This window comes from Ornithodoros turicata, chromosome 5 (genome assembly GCF_037126465.1).
Source record: "Ornithodoros turicata isolate Travis chromosome 5, ASM3712646v1, whole genome shotgun sequence".
Lineage (NCBI taxonomy): Eukaryota > Metazoa > Arthropoda > Arachnida > Ixodida > Argasidae > Ornithodoros > Ornithodoros turicata.
In genome coordinates this window covers 35702219-35720153 of record NC_088205.1, presented here as the reverse complement: position 1 = coordinate 35720153, position 17935 = coordinate 35702219, and the positions used below count along the sequence as shown (strand labels likewise).

Genomic DNA, 17935 nt, shown 5'->3' with positions numbered 1-17935 from the left:
CTCATCGTCGACGGCATCCCTATTTCCCACAGAGAGAACAAAAATGGATATTGACCAGCCTTACGAGAGCCGGTCATCCCGTTCCACACGCTATACGAGTCGCAGCCCAGAATTATGAGCCGCAGTACAGCAAAGAAAGGCTTGGCAAAAGTTATCAGAGCTGATTATCACGTTTTCATTCTGCGTTAGGCAATTGCTGCTGATAGCCAGGCTCCGCGCGCGATATCTTATGTTCCCTTTCTCGTCTGACCACGCCTCTTTCCATCTTCCTTCTTCCTCACCTGATACTTTTCTTTCAAGTTGGCTTTCCTACATGTTCTTCTGCTATCAGGCAGAACCTGCATCAAAGGAGGTGTCCCTGAATTCTGGTCATGCATATTTGGCGATAGGGATCGTTGAGCTTGCTATTTGATAGCTGTTACGGCTGCTTCCAGACGGTTACGGCTGTGTACCGGCTGTACTTTCTGAGGGAACTTTTTTAACCGGCACATGTTCGTCACAGGATTTAGAGTGTAGACTCAAAACTGAGGTGCCCTATTGTATGCATCTGTAGGTAACATGAAGCATATCATTGTGCTTTCAAAAGAAATACAGTTCATGTAAAAGCTCTATGCCCGCTACATCCATTTTACGCCTCTTTTACACCCGAGCTCAGTGGACGTTGTAAATAAGGTGTTACGTTATTATTACACCCATTTAACACCCCTCATCCCAGGATGTTTCTTCGAGCCGGTGTAATTTGCGAGTAAAAATTAGTTTACACCCCAGTTACACCCGGATTACACCCTAAAGGGTGTTTTAAATTTAAGAGTGCAGAGCAACATTTCTCGCTGCATTGCTGCTGTAAAGCCGTTACTATCGGTCTTTGATGGCAGATCAATCGTCCCCAGGTCCCCCCCCCCCGTGGGTCTTTTCGATACGTTCAATCTCTACTACCATTCCTGGGTTCAAGAACAAGGAGGATCACGTTGCAGCACCCGCGTTGAAACAACATGCGCTAGACATGATGCAGTGCCGTTACCCTTCGCACACTGCAGTATTCACAGATGGGTCGACCAACTTACACTGCTCCACTGCTGCCTTTACAATTCCTACTGTGTCGTCGTGCCACGCCAGTGGATGAGGTGCGGTGCGAGTGACGGTATGTCTCTCGCACCGCACCTCATCCACGTCTGCAGAGTTGCATGCCATCTTGCTCTCCCCCAAACACATTCCATCCGCCGCTATCAGCAGCTGGGTGATATACTGCGACTCCAAGGCAGCTCTTCAGTGTATAGCGAACATGGGTATTCGTGGATCACTTGCGCCAGTGGTTGTGGAAATACTGGAGGAACTAAACCGTCTAGAGATGAGCAGGCACTCTATCTACTTCCAGTGGGTCCTCCACACATAGCGTCAAAAGAAACCCCGACTTCATGGGTTATTTTCTTTGACTCAAAATCTGGCCTCAAAGCAATGCAAGGATCGACGGCATCCTCACTTCCGCCGGTCGTCTACAGTGTTATCGCAGGAACTCGGCTGAAACAAAGGGGCACAACATCATCATCCAGTGGATCCCAGGGCACTGCGGTATCAGTGGAAATGAGAAGGCGGACCAGGCTGCTCGAATTCCTCACCATAAAAGAACTGCTCTACTTCACGTAATCCGATGCGAAGTACTTGCTGGCCTCCTTACGTAATCGCCTCCCGCCATTTTCGGTCTCCGACCCGCAGCTATGGTTCGCCCAGGTTGAAGTTCTTTTCGCCGGCCGTCGCATCACTTCGCAGCTCTCCAAGTTCGGGTACATTCTCGCCCACCTGCCGCCCGAGGCCGCGGCAGAGGTCCGTGATCTCATCATTCGGCCTCACGCTGAGCACCCATACGATACCCTACGCGACGAGCTCATTTGACGCACGGCTTTGTCCTCGGAAAACCGCATTCGGCAGCTCCTTACATCAGAAGAGCTTGGCGACCGCCGCCCCGCTCAGCTCTTACGCCGGATGCGTAAGCTCGCTGGTAACCCCACCGCTGAAGACACCCTCCTCCGCGAGCTTTTCCTGCAGCGACTGCCTCACAACATTCGAATGATCCTCGCCTCGACCGAGCATGCCTCCCTCGACGACCAAGCGAAGATGGCAGATCGCATTTTGGACCTCGCAGGTCACCCAGTACCGGGCGCTGTTGCGAATCTTTGCCCGACCACCGCCGCATCTTCTGCCGATCCCACTATCGCTATGCTAACGGCCTCTCTCCACCAACTCCAGAGCACTGTTGCCGTTTTGGCGGAACGTGTGGCCGCCGTCCAACCTCCCCGAGGTCCCCGCCGCAACGGTTTTCGTCGGCGCCGTACCACAACCCGGAGACGCCCCCGCTCGCCTTCGCCAGCATTCTGCTGGTATCATCACACCTTCGGTGACTCGGCTCGCAACTATCAGCCCCCTTGTTCCTGGTCGGGAAACGACATCTCCACCCAGTAGCGGCTGGCACGGCTGGGGGAACTAGCAGCCGCCTCTTTTCCGTCACCGACCGCACCTCCGGTTGTCGATTCCTGGTCGGCACTGGAGCCGCAGTCAGCATCCTTCCCCCACCCCCGCTGAGAAGAGGCACCGCAGAGCCGACTATACCCTTCAGGCGGTCAACAAGTCCCAGATTGCCACGTACGCCCATAGATCTGCCACGTTGGACCTTGGGTTGCGTCGCGCCTTCCGATGGATTTTCGCATTGGCGGAGCTTCCTTACGCAATCCTAGGGGCCGACTTTCTTACGCACTTCGACCTGATGGTGGACATGCGTCGCTCACGTTTGATAGATAATACCACTTCCCTACACGTCTGCGGTATTCCATCATCCGTCGCCGCCATTTCGCCCACCCTCAGACTACCCGATTCCCCCGTGTACGCCAACCTGCTCCGGGAGTTTGAACCAATCACGAGGCCGACTCATTCCGACCCAAGCATGCCGTCACTCACCACATCGTGACCCGCAGCCCTCCCGTGAACGCTCGCCCTCGACGCCTTGCTCCTGAACGCCTCCGCATCGCAAAGCACGAATTTGACCATATGCTGCAGCTCGGTAACATCCGCCCCTCATCAATCCTTGGGCGTCTGCTCTCCATATGGTCCCGAAGTCTACAACCGGTGATTGGCGCCCCTGTGGCGATTATAGGGCCTTAAACCTCGCCACCTTACCCGACCGTAACCCCCTGCCTCATATTCAGGATTTTACAGCCCATCTTCACGGTGCTCGTTTCTTCTCGAAGGTCGACTTGGTGAAAGCGTATCACCAGATACCGGTCCATCCGCCAGATATCCTGAAGACGGCCATTACGACGCCATTTGGCCTTTTCGAATACGTCCGTATGCCGTTCGGTCTCCGCAACGCCGCGCAGACGTTTCAACGGTTCATCGACCAAGTTCTGCGAGGCCTGGACTTCGCTTTCGCCTACCTAGACGACATTCTAGTCGCCAGCAACACCGAGGCCGAACATCACGAGCACCTCCGGCAATTATTCGCCCGGTTGCAGGAGTACGGCGTGGTCATTAACCCCAACATGTGCAAGTTTGGAGTTTCTTCCACCACTTTCCTCGGGCATACCATCACGCCCGACGGCATCCACCCGCTTCCCGGCAAAGTGCAGGCTATCACCGACTACCCTTTGCCGGACACCCAACGAGGCCTGCGGAAGTTCCTGGGGCTTGTCAACTTCTTCCGCCGTTTTGTGCCCCATTGCGCCACCCTATTGGCCCCGCTCCACGCACTCCTCTCGCCCACCCACCAGAAGAGATCGCTTGTTTTACCTCTCGAGTGGACCCCAGCAGCTCGGGAAGCGTTCGAATCTGTCAAGACTCATCTCGCGAACACCGCCCTCCTCCACCACCCTCAACCCCACGCTGAAACGGCCCTGCTCGTTGACGCCTCCAGCCAAGCTCTCGGCGCCGTGTTGCAGCAGCGGCAAGGCGGTGTTTGGAAGCCTCTCGGTTTCTTTTCTCGCAAGCTGTCACCCGCTGAGCGCCGCTACAGTACCTCCAGCCGTGAGCTCCTCGCCGCGTACGCCGCCGTGCGGCACTATCAACATTTCCTAGAGGGCCGCTCATTCTCACTATATACGGACCACAAGCCCCTCACGTTTGCGATACGCGCTCCTACGGCCAACCACTCTCCCCGTGAAGCTCGCCATATGGCTTTCATCTTGGAGTTCACGGATGACGTGAGGCATATTTCCTGCCACCACAACGTTGCGGCTGACGCTCTCTCGCGGCCGTTCGTCGCGCCTCCCCAGCATTCACAGTCGACTTCGAGGCTCTCGCCGCTGCCAAGGCCACCGACAGCACCTTGCGCACCCTCAGAACCGATACTGCCAGCAACCTCCGATGGGAGCCTGTTGAATTTCCATCATCTGCTACTCCCATTTGGTGCGACATGTCAACCGGTTCTGCGCGACCCTACGTTCCTCCATCCCTGCGCCGCGCAGTTTTTCTTGCCCTGCACGGTCTGGCGCACCCTGGGATCCGTGCGTCGCGCAAGCTCGTGCAAGCCCGGTACATCTGGCCCTCAATGAACCGCGACGTTGCGACCTGGGTCCGTTCCTGTCTGTCCTGCCAGCGCGCTAAAGTCCACCGCCACACATCCACTCCACCTGCCAGTTTCCTCGTTCCAGACGCCAGATTTGACCACGTCCACATGGATATCGTGGGCCACTTGCCGCAAGTCCGTGGCCACCGCTACCTCTTGACCTGTATAGACAGGTTCACGCGGTGGCCTGAAGCCATTCCCATACCTGAGATAACAGCAGAGACTGTCGCCGCCGCTTTCGTCGCCGGCTGGGTGTCCCGTTTCGGCGTACCGTCCACCGTAACAACCGACCGCGGCAGACAATTTGAATCTCATCTCTTCCGTGAGCTCTGCTGTCTCCTCGGGACCCGACACTGCCGTACCACCGCCTACCATCCGACAGCGAATGGCCTGGTCGAGCGCTTCCACCGGCAACTCAAGACCGCCCTGTGCGCCACTGGCAGCCCGCTTTCCTTGCCTGATCGTCTCCCGCTGGTTCTTTTGGGCCTGCGTTCGGCCGTTAAACAGGATCTGCGATGCTGCCCTGCCGAGTTGGCCCTTGGCACCACGCTGCACTTGCCCGGTTCCTTTTTTACCCCAGTCCCCGCTGACGCTGTACCAGACTATTCGTCCTACATCGCACGCCTGCGGTCCACCTTCCAAGACCTCCAGGCCACTCCGACCCGGACCCAATCTTCACGCCTGACTTTTAGACCACCCGGCCTTGACACTGCTACGCACATGTTTCTGCGCCTGGACGCCGTGCGACCGCCGCTCCAGCCTCCTTACAGCGGGCAGCACGAGGTCCTGTCGCGGTCGCCGAAGCACTTCCGCCTGCTCCTTCCCCGAGGTCCGGACTCAGTTGCGGTCGACCTCCTCAAACCAGCCTACCTGGACCCTTGCCCGTCTCCTTCGGTAGGAGTCTGTTCAGCCGACACCGTTTCAGCACCCCAGTCTCCCAGCCCGACGAGACCCCTCCGCCACGTACGCTGGTCTCCTGTCCTCGTCCAGCAAGCGTCGCGCCATTCTCCTCCCCCGGGGTGGGGGGGAGCCATGTAGCGATCTCCGGATCTTCAGCACACGAGTCATCACCATCAATACCTCCTGCGCACCTGCCCCGCGGCGCGAGGTTTCGTTTTCGACTGCATCGCCGTTCCCTGTCATTAAACCATCATACATCGTAGAGCTCACTCGTCTCTTTCATAGCCTCTACAGCCTCTCTAAAACCATGTGGACAGGCGACGTCATGAATCACTCGTTCCTCGCGCGAATCGACCACAACGGCACCTACTGCCTCCCATCGAAGATGCCTAGGCCGTTAGAGTCCGTCATCTATCGCCTGCGGCTCAACATCCCGTTCGCAGCAGCATTCCTTCATAAGATAGGAATTTTTCATTTTGACGTCTTTCTTGGATGTAAATGTTCTTGTTAATTGTGGCTGTATTCTTGAAACTCCAGCGGGCTCAATTACATTGCACTGAACCAAGCAGAACGCACCTGTTGTGAAGACTTCCGTTCGATGTGCACCTGGCGAACGTACCCCGTCAAGTAAGAAGTGTACTAAATTCATGATTTTAATGCTAAAATCACGGTAACAAAGTCAGCCGAATTATTCATTTTGACGTCCACGATTTCTTAGATGTGTTCTTGTTAATTGTGGCTGTATTGTTGAAACTCGAGCGGGCTCGTTACACTGAACCAAGCAGAACGCACCTGTTGTGAAGACTTCCGTTCGATGTGCACCTGGCGAGCGTACCCCGTTAAGTAAGAGGTGTAATAAATTCATTATTTTAATGCTAAAATCACGGTAACAAAGTGAACCGAATTTTTCATTTTGACGTCCACGATTTCTTGGATGTAAGTGTTCTTGTTAATTGTGGCTGTATTCTTGAAACTCGAGCGGGCTCGTTACACTGAACCAAGCAGAACGCACCTGTTGTGAAGATTTCCGTTCGATCTGCACCTGGCGAACCTACCCCGTTAAGTAAGAAGTGTAATAAATTCATGATTTTAATGCTAAAATAACGGTACCAAAGTCAGACAAATTTTTCATTTTGTCGTCCACGATTTCTTGGATGTAAATGTTCTTGTTAATTGTGGCTGTATTGTTGAAACTCGAGCGGGGGCGGGAATATAGGTTTATTGCAAAAGAAAAACAAAGAAAGAGTGGAAAGGTTAGCCTGGCTCCAGAAGCCGACTTGCTATTCCCTCTTACAAAAAAGGAAAAAATAAAAAGAAGAAAAAGAAAGAAAAAACGAAAAGAGCGAAAGAAAAGCAAAGAGGCGCAGTCACAGGCTCAGCGCGAGCCCTGTGTCAGTAGGGAAGCGTAAGAGTTCCCTTCCGACGCGCCACTGAATGGGGCGTTGCAGAGGGCCCAGTAGCGTTGCCAGCGAGACCTCCCTCAGCCCTAGGGCAGCTAGCCGCTCCATCAGAGTGGCACGGGGAGCGGCGAACAGGCGACAGTGGAGGAGTAGGTGGGAAGTGTTGCCCTCGGTAGAGCGGGCTGCACATGTAGGGGTGTCAAGCGTTCTGAGCTGGAAGAGCCGTGTTGGCGTTCCAGCCACGCTTAAAGGTCAGCTATGCCGATATCCCAAATAGTCGAAACGGTTGTGATATTCTGAAAGCCCACATCCAGCTCTCCCCAAAATACACCTTCATTCTCTCAGTTCGGTACAGTACCATGTCAAAAAAATAGGTAATTCATTCCGAAACACACATGGGCGCAGCCATTTTTATGACGTAGATGCACCCGAACGGGCATTGTGACGTGTACGCGCCTTCGTACTTGTCAGTGGATTTCAGCTACGGCTTCTCGCGGCTTCACGTATCTGTGCTTGAAGATGGCGGACAGCCGGGTTCCACCGTTCCACCGTTCCGCGATAAGTAAACAGTGCAGCAGCTGCGAACTCATTCGCGAACCAACCTCTGTGCGATGTTGTGACTGGAATTCGTCGTTTGTGTTTTGTGAGCACGTACAATTTGTATCAAGTCGCGTCTGCGTTAGCCCCTTTACAGCACTTGCCCATTGTAGAGACTGACGTTTCGACAGCCGTGTCAGCAAGAAAATGCCGACAGCGTTTTATTACTGCAGGAAAATTGTGCTATGTATTTGAGAAACCGCATACTGCTATGGGACAAGTTTTACGTACGATTTATCAATGTGCAACAGCGTCGACGATGGTATGTAACGACGAAAGACGTAAAACGAAATACAAATCACATTTTAAACTTTTTGTGGGATTCTGTGCATTTTCCAGAAGCTTTCTTTGAATCACACACTCCCATGTCACGCTGCGTTGTGTGGCACGCTACAAACTACTGCATTTTATGTCTAACATCTGGATATTGTTTGTAATGAACACCGTCGCACAAAAACATGCACACGAAAGCTCCAGTAGCCATGTGGTTGCACACTATGCAGACGCAAAAGAAGTACAAGAGCACATATTGCCACTTAGAAATGTGGTGTCTGAAGAGTTAGGGCATAGCATAGATCCTAGAAATCAGGTGCACCTTATCCTTCTGTAGAGTGTTCTTTCAATTCACAACTCAGCCCATGGGGTGTAAAAGTGTTAAAGGCAATTATGTGACTTGTCGTCCTGGGTGACATCACTGGCCAGCCTCGGGATTAATTCCGTGCTCAGGGATTATTGTACAAATCACTTTGCATGTAGGACGTGATAAGCAATATGTAAGTTGCAACCTTATCTGCAGCATTCTCGATTGCCTCTTACCTTTACAGTTCGAGACACGTTAACAAACCATTTGCAAAGGGCACTCTTACAGGGGCCGTGTAACTTGAGTTTTTAGTTTATAAAATTTATAAAAGTATAAGTATACAATATGTAATATGAAATTTATATAAAATAAAAAATAACATTTATAAAAGGAATTTATAAAAAATAAATAAAAAGGCTTCATGGAAGCAATCCGTTAGCATACCCATTGCACATGAAGCACAATTATATATGATTGGACATCATCTAATTAATCTTCTGAACCATATGTGTGGCTGCATACGAAATTTTCTATGCGCATCCTCTACCTTCCTATTCCTACATGTGCACACGAATAACAGTGCATATATGAGAAGTGGCAAAAAGCAACGCTAGACTCTACCATCATTGTGCCCCTTTAACTTTTCCACATTGATGTCTGGTGAACAGAGAATATCTCACTAGAAAAGAAGACATTTGTGCATTGTTTGGCAAGCAAATAAATATATTTATTTACATTTTCCATAAATCAACAATGTTCTGAACTGATGCAAATATTAATGTCAACAAGTGAAGTACTTACAAATTATTCCTATGTGCTCAAATACAGATATGACAATTCTGTTTTTGTACCTCAGCACAGTACAGTTTCAAAATTAACAAACTGCACAGCATCAGCAATCTTAAAGTATCTGAAGAGGGGAATCACATAAAGCTCCAATAATAGACTGTGAAAACAAAGCTAAAAAAAAAAAACAAAGTACTTCAAGAAAAATCTGAATAATCGGTTGCCGTTGTGATATGTACTATGTACTATGCACAGTTCATGAATGGAACATGTTACCTCATTGCATTGCCTCCATGTGAGCACTAGAACAGGCAGCTTTTTAGGTCGCTCTTTCCGTGTTTTTCTATTGTCTTTTTTTGTTTTCTGTTTTTGCAATAGCAAGCATGGCCATAGTGAATCACAAGCGACCAAGGACAGGATGAGACATCTACAATGTGACTGCTAGCTCTAAACTGATATATTTATTAGCAGACTCTGGAATATACACACATATGCTGCTAAGAAAATGACAATTTAACCAATAGAATAACAGACAAGAAAAAGGGTTATATATCTTCCCCTCTCCTCATTCTATTTCACAAGCAGCCCTAGTATCATTCTGAGTGTGTCCGTGCGTTCCCTTTGAGATAACGTATCTCTGACAGAAGCAAATCCAACGGCGGACTGCTTACGTATGCAACTACCTTGGATTTCTCTAACCACTTGTTATTTAACCGCTGCCTTGAGCTGTGTGTTCTGGAAAATTAGGCAGCATCCAGAGTCCCTGCAATGTGTTGCCATGTTTCTCGAGGGCCTGTGTTTCACTATGGCTCTCAGATACAAACTACCCCATTTCAACACAGAAAACACAGATTCGTAAATAGCATCTGTTGATTGCACTGTACATACCCCCCACATAAAGGATCATAGTGGATACTACATCTCGTGCGATAATGTCAGGAACACAAAAAAGCTAATTTGAAACCACCCTTACGTCGTAGTAGTAGTATTTGTGTGAAGCTGCGCCATTCCTGTCCTGCAAATAATTTAAACCATATGTTTCATCTGCCAGCGTGATGATCCCCTGAAAAGCAATTCACACTTGGCGAGAACTACCGGTTCTGAAACCTATCCCTGACATGTGTAGCCATCAGGGAGGAAACCCAAGGGCTGCGGTGGAAAAGACAAACACACACGGGCTATGTTCTCTCTGTGTATCAGCTACCCTGGCTACTAAGAAGAACATGTTCCAAATTAATATAACATGGCTTGACATGATACGCCAGCGAAAGCTAACCAATAAAATTAGTAGTTAAATGTACAATACGTAAACACTTGCCATAGCATGACAGTTTCTTTCCTGCATTCATGCGCTACCATTCAACCCACACAAACAGTGTACTGAATTTTTTTATAGCATTACAGGTTGTTTGACAGAACTTGAACAAGATTATATAGCACACGATAAAAGTAGAGTGAACATAATGTGCAGAAAAAAATGGCTGCAAGCAAGTGAGCAGGTGAAGATGATGCATATGTAAAACCCCCGAGACTAGGGAACACAAAGGGACATGTTTGTGTCTGTCTCTTTGTGTTCCCTAGTCTTGGGGTTTTACATCATCGATAAATAATGTGCAGGTTTCTATTCACGCTTAATGGCCGTAGCAGTAATGCATGAAGACCACTGCTAAGTTGTGTTGAGAAACACCACTTTATGTTTGCCATGTCTAAATGAAACGTACCTGACCTGATCCAAATTAACCGTTCTGAGTCTGGAACACACAAAGAGAAAAACGCAACACACGCCACAACATTAACAGATAGCAAATGAGCTGTAGCGAGCTCCACCTTGGGACAAAGTCAACAAGTAATTCACCAAAAGTCAATGAGCGCCTGAAATGTAACATCTCTGACTGGTAGCAGGACGGTCCACGTTCAATTCCTGGTGCTAGCACTGACTGGCTTTTTCATGAATTATTTGTTGGAAGTTTCGATGTGCTTGAGAACCATTCGTCAACCATTGTATCCTCATGAGGTGATGAGGGTTTGTCATCCCAAAGAGACTCCCTTTCTGGCATGTGTCCTTATGGATGCTCATCACTGCAGAAAAAAAGAAAGGAAAAGCATTTAATGACAAGAAATGGATAGTCGCGTTTACTGTATAATGATTGTGCACAACAGAAAGAATACTTTTTCACAGAAGGCTGTACTTTTTGATGTCTAACATCAAGTTACAAAATTCCAGAATATATGACATGTTGTAAGGTAGAGAATAAGTAGAGTTATTGAGTTGTCGAGTTGAGTTGAGGGGGGAGTTGTACCCCCTTTTTATTTTATTATATATGATTATATAATTATTTTTATGTCTGTACCACCCCTCGCTCTCTACATTACAACATGTTTTATATATTCTGGGATTTTGTAACTTCATGTTAGACATTAACAAGAGCAGCCTTGTGCACGAAAGCCTCGTCTCATTAAAATTTAGATGCTCTCAACAGTCTTCTTTCTGTTGTGAATCTCTATCGCAGCATACCTGCACATTGCTGTTCTACGTACTGTGACTTTGCAGTAAGAGTATGGACTTTGGGTAAAAAGACTACACAGCACTGCTCAGGTATTTTTGCCTATCGAACAGTATGTATGTATGTATGCACACAGTATTTGTGCACCGGACCCACTAAAAATGTAGTGAATGTGGCATTGCCCACGGTAATGTACCAAGTTGAACACAATTATTGTAGAGTCCAGTACCCGTATTCACCAGTCGACTTAAACCATTGGTTTAGTGATGTCGGGTTTAAATCGATCACGTGATCTCTCCGGCTATGAAGTGCCATCCAAAGGGTTGACCACAACGCATGCGCATTATTCACATTGTCACGCGACGGTTGAGGGGAGGGAGAAAATAGCAGACGACAGAAGTGCGAAGGAGGGAGGCTCCTGTTTTTTTATTTTTTTATTATGAGGTTGTTACGGAAGAAAAGTTGAGATGGCGCTGCTGCAGGTGGTTGCGGATCAGGGTATCGGTAATCGGTGGTTAGATCTATCTCTGTATCTGTTAATGACAAGCTCCTCGAGATATGGTTGTTATGGTCGCTAAAAAGGTGTACATAGTCAGCGTTTGCAATGTTTGAAAAACAGAAGTAGGTACGCGGAGGTGATCGTTGTGCTATTGTCAGTGTTTGGTCGTCGATTGTGGTTGCGTGTAATAATTTCATCCGCATCGACCATCGCTTATTTATCGCCTGTTGTGCGATATGTGTGGTGAACTGCAACGATCAGGATTGCCTCTCGATTGCGGGGCATTCCAGCAGCGTCCTTTATACGCTTTCGAGCCTGGTGTCATGAGCGCAACGTGTGTGCAAGTGTTTGATCACTGTGGGCTATGTAAACAGAAAGAAAGTTGATGCAAGGATGTCCTTATGCGATATGGGACTCCCACACGCGCAACTTTTACGGTGTTATCGTTTTAAGAAATCGACGTGATACTTTCAACGTGTCACAAACCTGCAACGCGTTAGGGTATCTGTTTGCTGGCTGTGTTTCTTTGGAGCGCGACTGATACGGAAGACGTACTCAGGGTGCTGTCTTGTTTGCGTCGTCGTCCTGTGTGTGTGTGTGTGTGTCTGTGTATTTCGTTTGTTTGTTTAGCTCTGTTTTCGTCATGTCACCCAGGGCGTCCTTGCTTGTGAGCGTGGAAGTGTCGTGACCCCCTGTCAGTGACCTCTTTTATTTCTGCATTTCAGCATATCAGATTATTGTAGAAATCACTAAGCACTAAATTGATTGTTCTGTTCAGCCCACAAAGATTCATCGTTACGTTGTGACTGTCTCTTGCTCTGATGAAATTTCACGAAATATGGAACATACCTAATGTATATATTTGTCATTACAGTTACTGAGCATATTTGTCATTTGATATGATGCATTCGACATTGTTAAAATAAATGGCCATACTTTAGTGCCAGCACACTACGTCTGTACCATTCAGGATTTGTAGTTTAATGAGACCATGTACACAAAATACAGATGTTAAAATGAACCAAATGTATCATAAAGAAGGAGGTGTTATACCAGTTTCACAAGTGGTGTTCAAAGGATAGAGCAAACATGAATGGACCAAAGAAAACACATACAACAGCTGCAACATCAGCTACAAATAAGCCTGTGCTGTTATTTTGTTCAATAATTGCATTGTGCTTATTTCTTCAACTTCATATATTATTGAGGGAACACTTTTATGCAACTGGTTCGGGACTTACACATTTTCCATGCTCATTCTTTACAAGCTTCTCTTTCAACTTCATACTGGCATTGTAAATTTCACTAGCATTATCATCGCACCATTACATGCCAAACCATCACGACCACCAATGCTTAAAAACTCCCCACAGCTCATGCCATGCCATGCTAAAATACGGCTGCCAACAGCACATCATGCACTAAACAAGTGTAGCAAGGCAGGGTAGGTCGTACGAATTATGGTGTGTAGACAGCCAAAAGACGCAGACAGAAGAACAATGACACGGACGACTGCATCATGCACTACGCTCTGTGAAACTGGGCATTCGAGGATTACATGTTTGTGACCTGCCTCGACTAATTCTCGTTCTTTACACCGATGATAAAGCTCTGAAAAATTATTGTGCAGGCTGCATTTCTGCACTGTGTGGTTATGCAGTTTGACTGTACAGCTTTGTATTGAGAGATTGTGCTATTTCTTAAGAAACAACACAGTGGGATATCAAAGCAAGGCACAACTAGAGGTGCTCATTCCAGCATGAAATCTCTGTAGTAGCACTGAGCATTGTCTGCTTGCTTTCTGTATTGATCTTAGCAGGCAGTTCACAATGGACAAATATGCACAATGCAAATAAGCTCACACAAAGAAACAAATGCAACTTGAAATCACATGCATCTTAGCTACAATGTGCTGTATTACTTTTATTAAAATTTACATGTTTGTATATCTTTCTTCCACAATTTCACTCTTTTTTTGAACCACTTTGGTAGTTGTCACTTTGTGGAGGCGGACATATTCATCCAGTTGTGTCAACACAAATCTATGCAACTGAACAGTTTAATGTAGTGAGCATGGTGTACTGCGTCATGAAGGACAAAGTTTGGGAGCAGATGTATGGGACATAACACTGAATATGTAGTAAAATAATACAGATGCCTCTGCATGACTAACCACCTAACTTCAGTAACGAGTGATGAACATGCAGTCTTCAGGCAACTTCAGGAAATTAATACATGATGTATGGGGAAATGGTTCAGAAGATTTACCAGCACCCAAAGCAACAGTTTCACAAATTCCGGCCAAATGCATTATGTTGGCGCACCCAAGATAAGCGTGTAATTATTTCGTTCCACTTTACTGAACTTTATGCACCCCTAAGAAAATGAAAATGTGGGAGGAGAGGGGGGGGTTCTGAAAAGAAACAGAAGTAGTGTGAATTTCCCATTAAAAAGAAATGAAACATTCCACACACATAACCACAAGATTTATGAACTATGGTGAAGCAAGCTCTTACACAGACATGTTTTTCGTGTGTTACATGAAGGTCAGTTGTGTTGGGGATGGCGTGGTATGTGATAAGCCTAAGCTAATGCCAGCCACATATTTGTATAGCAGTAAATTTTCTTCACATGTGACTTTGAAGAACTGCTTACTTGAAACAAAATAAATAACCAGGTGTGACACATATACAATCTAATGTCACAGGCATTTGGTGCCAGTCATTCAGTGAAAGTAGTTTGCACGAGATGCCACATATTCTCCTGGTGACGATGAGGGGGAAGGAAGCTTTCCAGCGATAAATGTATGTCATAGTGCATGTATTGCAACAGCATTCAGGCACTGTTCCGAGTGACAGATCCATAGATGTTAAAACCATTTGTCATGACGCTGATGACACATTCTTAGCTACATCCGAACTTTGTTACCGTAGTATTCCAATATTCTGTATACCCTCCACTCACTGCTTTAGGAGTGGAGTGTGAGTCAAAGCAGAGGAGAGCTGGTGTGAAATGGGAGTACCCATTCTGCGTAGTTATTGTACAGGACATGTCGTACGGGAAAAACTGTGGACCGTTAGCATGCACCTGAGCTGGTGTAAGGGGAACAAGTTGTAACATAGTTGAATGTACAGTAAGGTATTACACATATGCATATTAGAAGTGGATATTGGTTTGGTTCACTATTTTTGAACTCAGCTATTCAGAACACGTTGAAGACAGGCACAACACCAAATTAGAGGCATTGTGGCATTTGCAATAAATAGAAGCATGATAGCAATGTGCATGCGGGAGTATATTATAAATCATGTAGCATGATTCCATAGGAATGTGTTTTCCCATTCTTAAGATGTACCTCTACAGGATATGAGACTACACAACAAGAGTGCACTGATCACACTAGTGTAAAGCTGCAGTGTCGTCGAGCAATTTTTAACAGTCCTGCTCACAGAAATGATGCAGAACAGCATGCATACATTTTAGCTTGAAAGAAAAGCCTTGAGCTTCAGGAGACACAAAAGGGACTCTGTTTTTCTGTTTAGTACTATATCACTCAACACCTGAGTACATGGATAAACTCTGTGGCCATATGACAGCTATCAACAACATAAAAGGAGATGCATAATGTAAAAACCCCGAGACTAGGGAACACAAAGGGACAGACACAACAGACTTCGTGTTGTGTCTGTCTCTTCGTGTTCCCTAGTCTCGGGGGTTTTACATTATGCATCATCTCACCAGCTCGCTTGCTTCCTAGCCATTCTTTCATTATAAAAGGAGAGATAGTGTAACATGGGTGCATGTTTACCCTGCTTTACTACTGTCATCAATATCCACACTGAACACGTGCACACAGAAATTAACTATGCAGCCATACGGCAGCTGTCTATAACATAAAAGAACGATAGCTACTGTTAACAGGGGACCGTGCTCTTTCACGTTCTCGTGTGCTCAGTGCATATACAAACAGCTGCACTGGCAGGACAAATCTGTACCCATGCTAACAGAAGCTAACTTTCTTTTAAGTAGTTGACAACAGTCACGTGGCCATGTACAATATTTCCATGCACTCATGCTACAGTTATGACAGAACCACATTTCCATTTTGATGCTGCGTGTACCAGCTGGCTACTATTATAATTGTCAATGCCATCTACTGATAAGTCTGTACCCTATGTTTTGTTAAATCTATCTGGAAGGTGTTATATGCAGTAATTGCAGTTTTCAACTTTTCAACTTCAAGTGCAATGCAATAATGAGCAAAAGAGCTTAAAGTTTCTGTACACATTGCCATTGATTCCTATGCAATTCAGCTCTTTTGCAGTAAACCTCAGACATATTAGTGGAGTCAGCATGTGGAATCTAGCAAGGAGTTTTTTCCTTGTGCACCGCTGCTTACTTATGCTTTCACGTGACCTCATCATCTAATTGAGCAGGGTATCGAGAGTGCATGCCTCTATGAAAAAAGTCATCCTTGTGGAACTACGTAATAGCCTTTATTGTCTCAATATAAACAAAAATCTCATGAATACAAAGTTGTTGTGACGAATGAGTCCACAACAGACCTTTTTTAAGAAATGATCTCCAGAATATCTGTGCTTATACAATGCACAAAAACTGTCATTGATTGGTTATGGTTATGTACCTGCAATAGTTAACCTAAAAAAAGTAATGATGCATCCAAAAGGTCTCCAGCCTCCTTTAGCACACTGCTGTGTAGTGTCTTTTGCAGGAACAGCCCTACAAAAGCAGATCTACTGTTACCATACAATAAATCAAAATAGAAGTAAGCAGCTGTCTTTTTGAATGTTTTCCAATGTAGCAGTAGTAACACAATACCTGAAGAACTTTTTTTCATTAGTCTCCTCTGCTGTGGCATGCTGAAATAAGTAAAACACACATTTCAGTTTAATCTATGTGAAGTACAAATCTATTACATGTGAATCCAGGGAAAATGGGGACCTCGTTCGGTTTTGCTCCAGTATTTTCATAACCTGGGAAAGCAAAATCTGCTCAAATTCCGTGTTCAGTGTAGTGCAACAACATGCATATTTCCATGCCTAGATAGTATCCACACAACAGCCGCAAGACGCTAATGCACTTTATGATCAGTCCTATTGCACAGTTAAAGGTCTCTGGAGATAAGACACGCTGCAAAGAGATGACAGATACTGGGACGGTTTATAAACATGCGAGTGGATAACGCCCCTCAATTTCTCCATCGGGGCTCGCAACAACCATCTAGCACGTTATTGCTCTTACTGTACAATGAGAGGGGTGCTTACAGTGTGTATCACAGGAGATGACACTCATAATAAGCGCCAGCACAGACAGCACTACGCCTTGTTTTTGAAGATGCACATTGAAGTTCGGCCATCCGCACGCTCTGTCGGTCCATTGGATTGGTATCTGGATTTTGTCCAGTGGCACATGTCGATGTCACTCTCTTTGACCACACTTCGACGGTGCTTTTACGTTTACCATGCAAGAGCTTGCAATAGCGCCTTCGAAAAACTGCTGCATTTCGTGATCCCGGTCAAGCGTTACGCCACTTTGCTTTACTAACCGCGCATTTAAGCCGATTCTGCTTAATTTTTACCAGTTAGACTTCGAATTAGTGAAACACCACCTACCACAACCACTATACGATAGTTTTTTCAGCACACGTTCACAGTTACAACGTACTTAGGCCGACGTTAAACTAGCCCCTCCCCTAGTTTAAAACACGTCCCATTCAAATACATGGGTCTTAAACCACCGGTTTAAGTAGCTTGGGTGGATGATCGAAATGGAATATTTGAAGGGAATATTCGTCCCATTGCGATAAAATCCATCTCCTGGGCGCTTCTAGCAACTATATCAATCAAAACTTACCCAAGATTTGATGAAAAATTCTTCGTGAACCGGGGATTAGGCCTACCGGCCACAACCGCTTCTGGCAGACTCTGGCGAAATGCGCATGCGCCGTGCAGGAAGCTCGCTATGTACGGTGCCATTGGCTTCACAGCAGCAGGTTGTAGGGCATGGGGTGGTGATCCAGGATTGGCGAACGAAAGTCTCACGTGATCGATTTAAACTCGACGTCACTAAACCAATGGTTTAAGTGAGTTGGTGAAT

The 17935-nt window shown here is 46.7% G+C and overlaps 2 protein-coding genes across 2 annotated transcripts; both read left to right on the top strand.

Moving 5' to 3' along the window:
• Positions 1-1980: 1980 nt before the first annotated feature.
• LOC135395713 (uncharacterized) lies at positions 1981-2457 on the top strand. Its single transcript, XM_064626806.1, has one exon. It carries the CDS (start codon positions 1981-1983, stop codon positions 2455-2457), a length of 477 nt encoding a protein of 158 aa, XP_064482876.1.
• Positions 2458-4660: 2203 nt separating this feature from the next.
• Positions 4661-5590, top strand: LOC135395712 (uncharacterized protein K02A2.6-like). Its single transcript, XM_064626805.1, has one exon. The coding sequence runs from the start codon at positions 4661-4663 to the stop codon at positions 5588-5590; it is 930 nt and encodes a 309-aa protein (XP_064482875.1).
• Positions 5591-17935: the final 12345 nt, after the last annotated feature.

What these genes read in the sequence shown, in the direction of transcription:
- LOC135395712 (XM_064626805.1), top strand. Translation starts at nt 4,661, where the DNA reads ATGGATATCGTGGGCCACTTGCCGCAAGTCCGTGGCCACCGCTACCTC.
- LOC135395713 (XM_064626806.1), top strand. Translation starts at nt 1,981, where the DNA reads ATGCGTAAGCTCGCTGGTAACCCCACCGCTGAAGACACCCTCCTCCGC.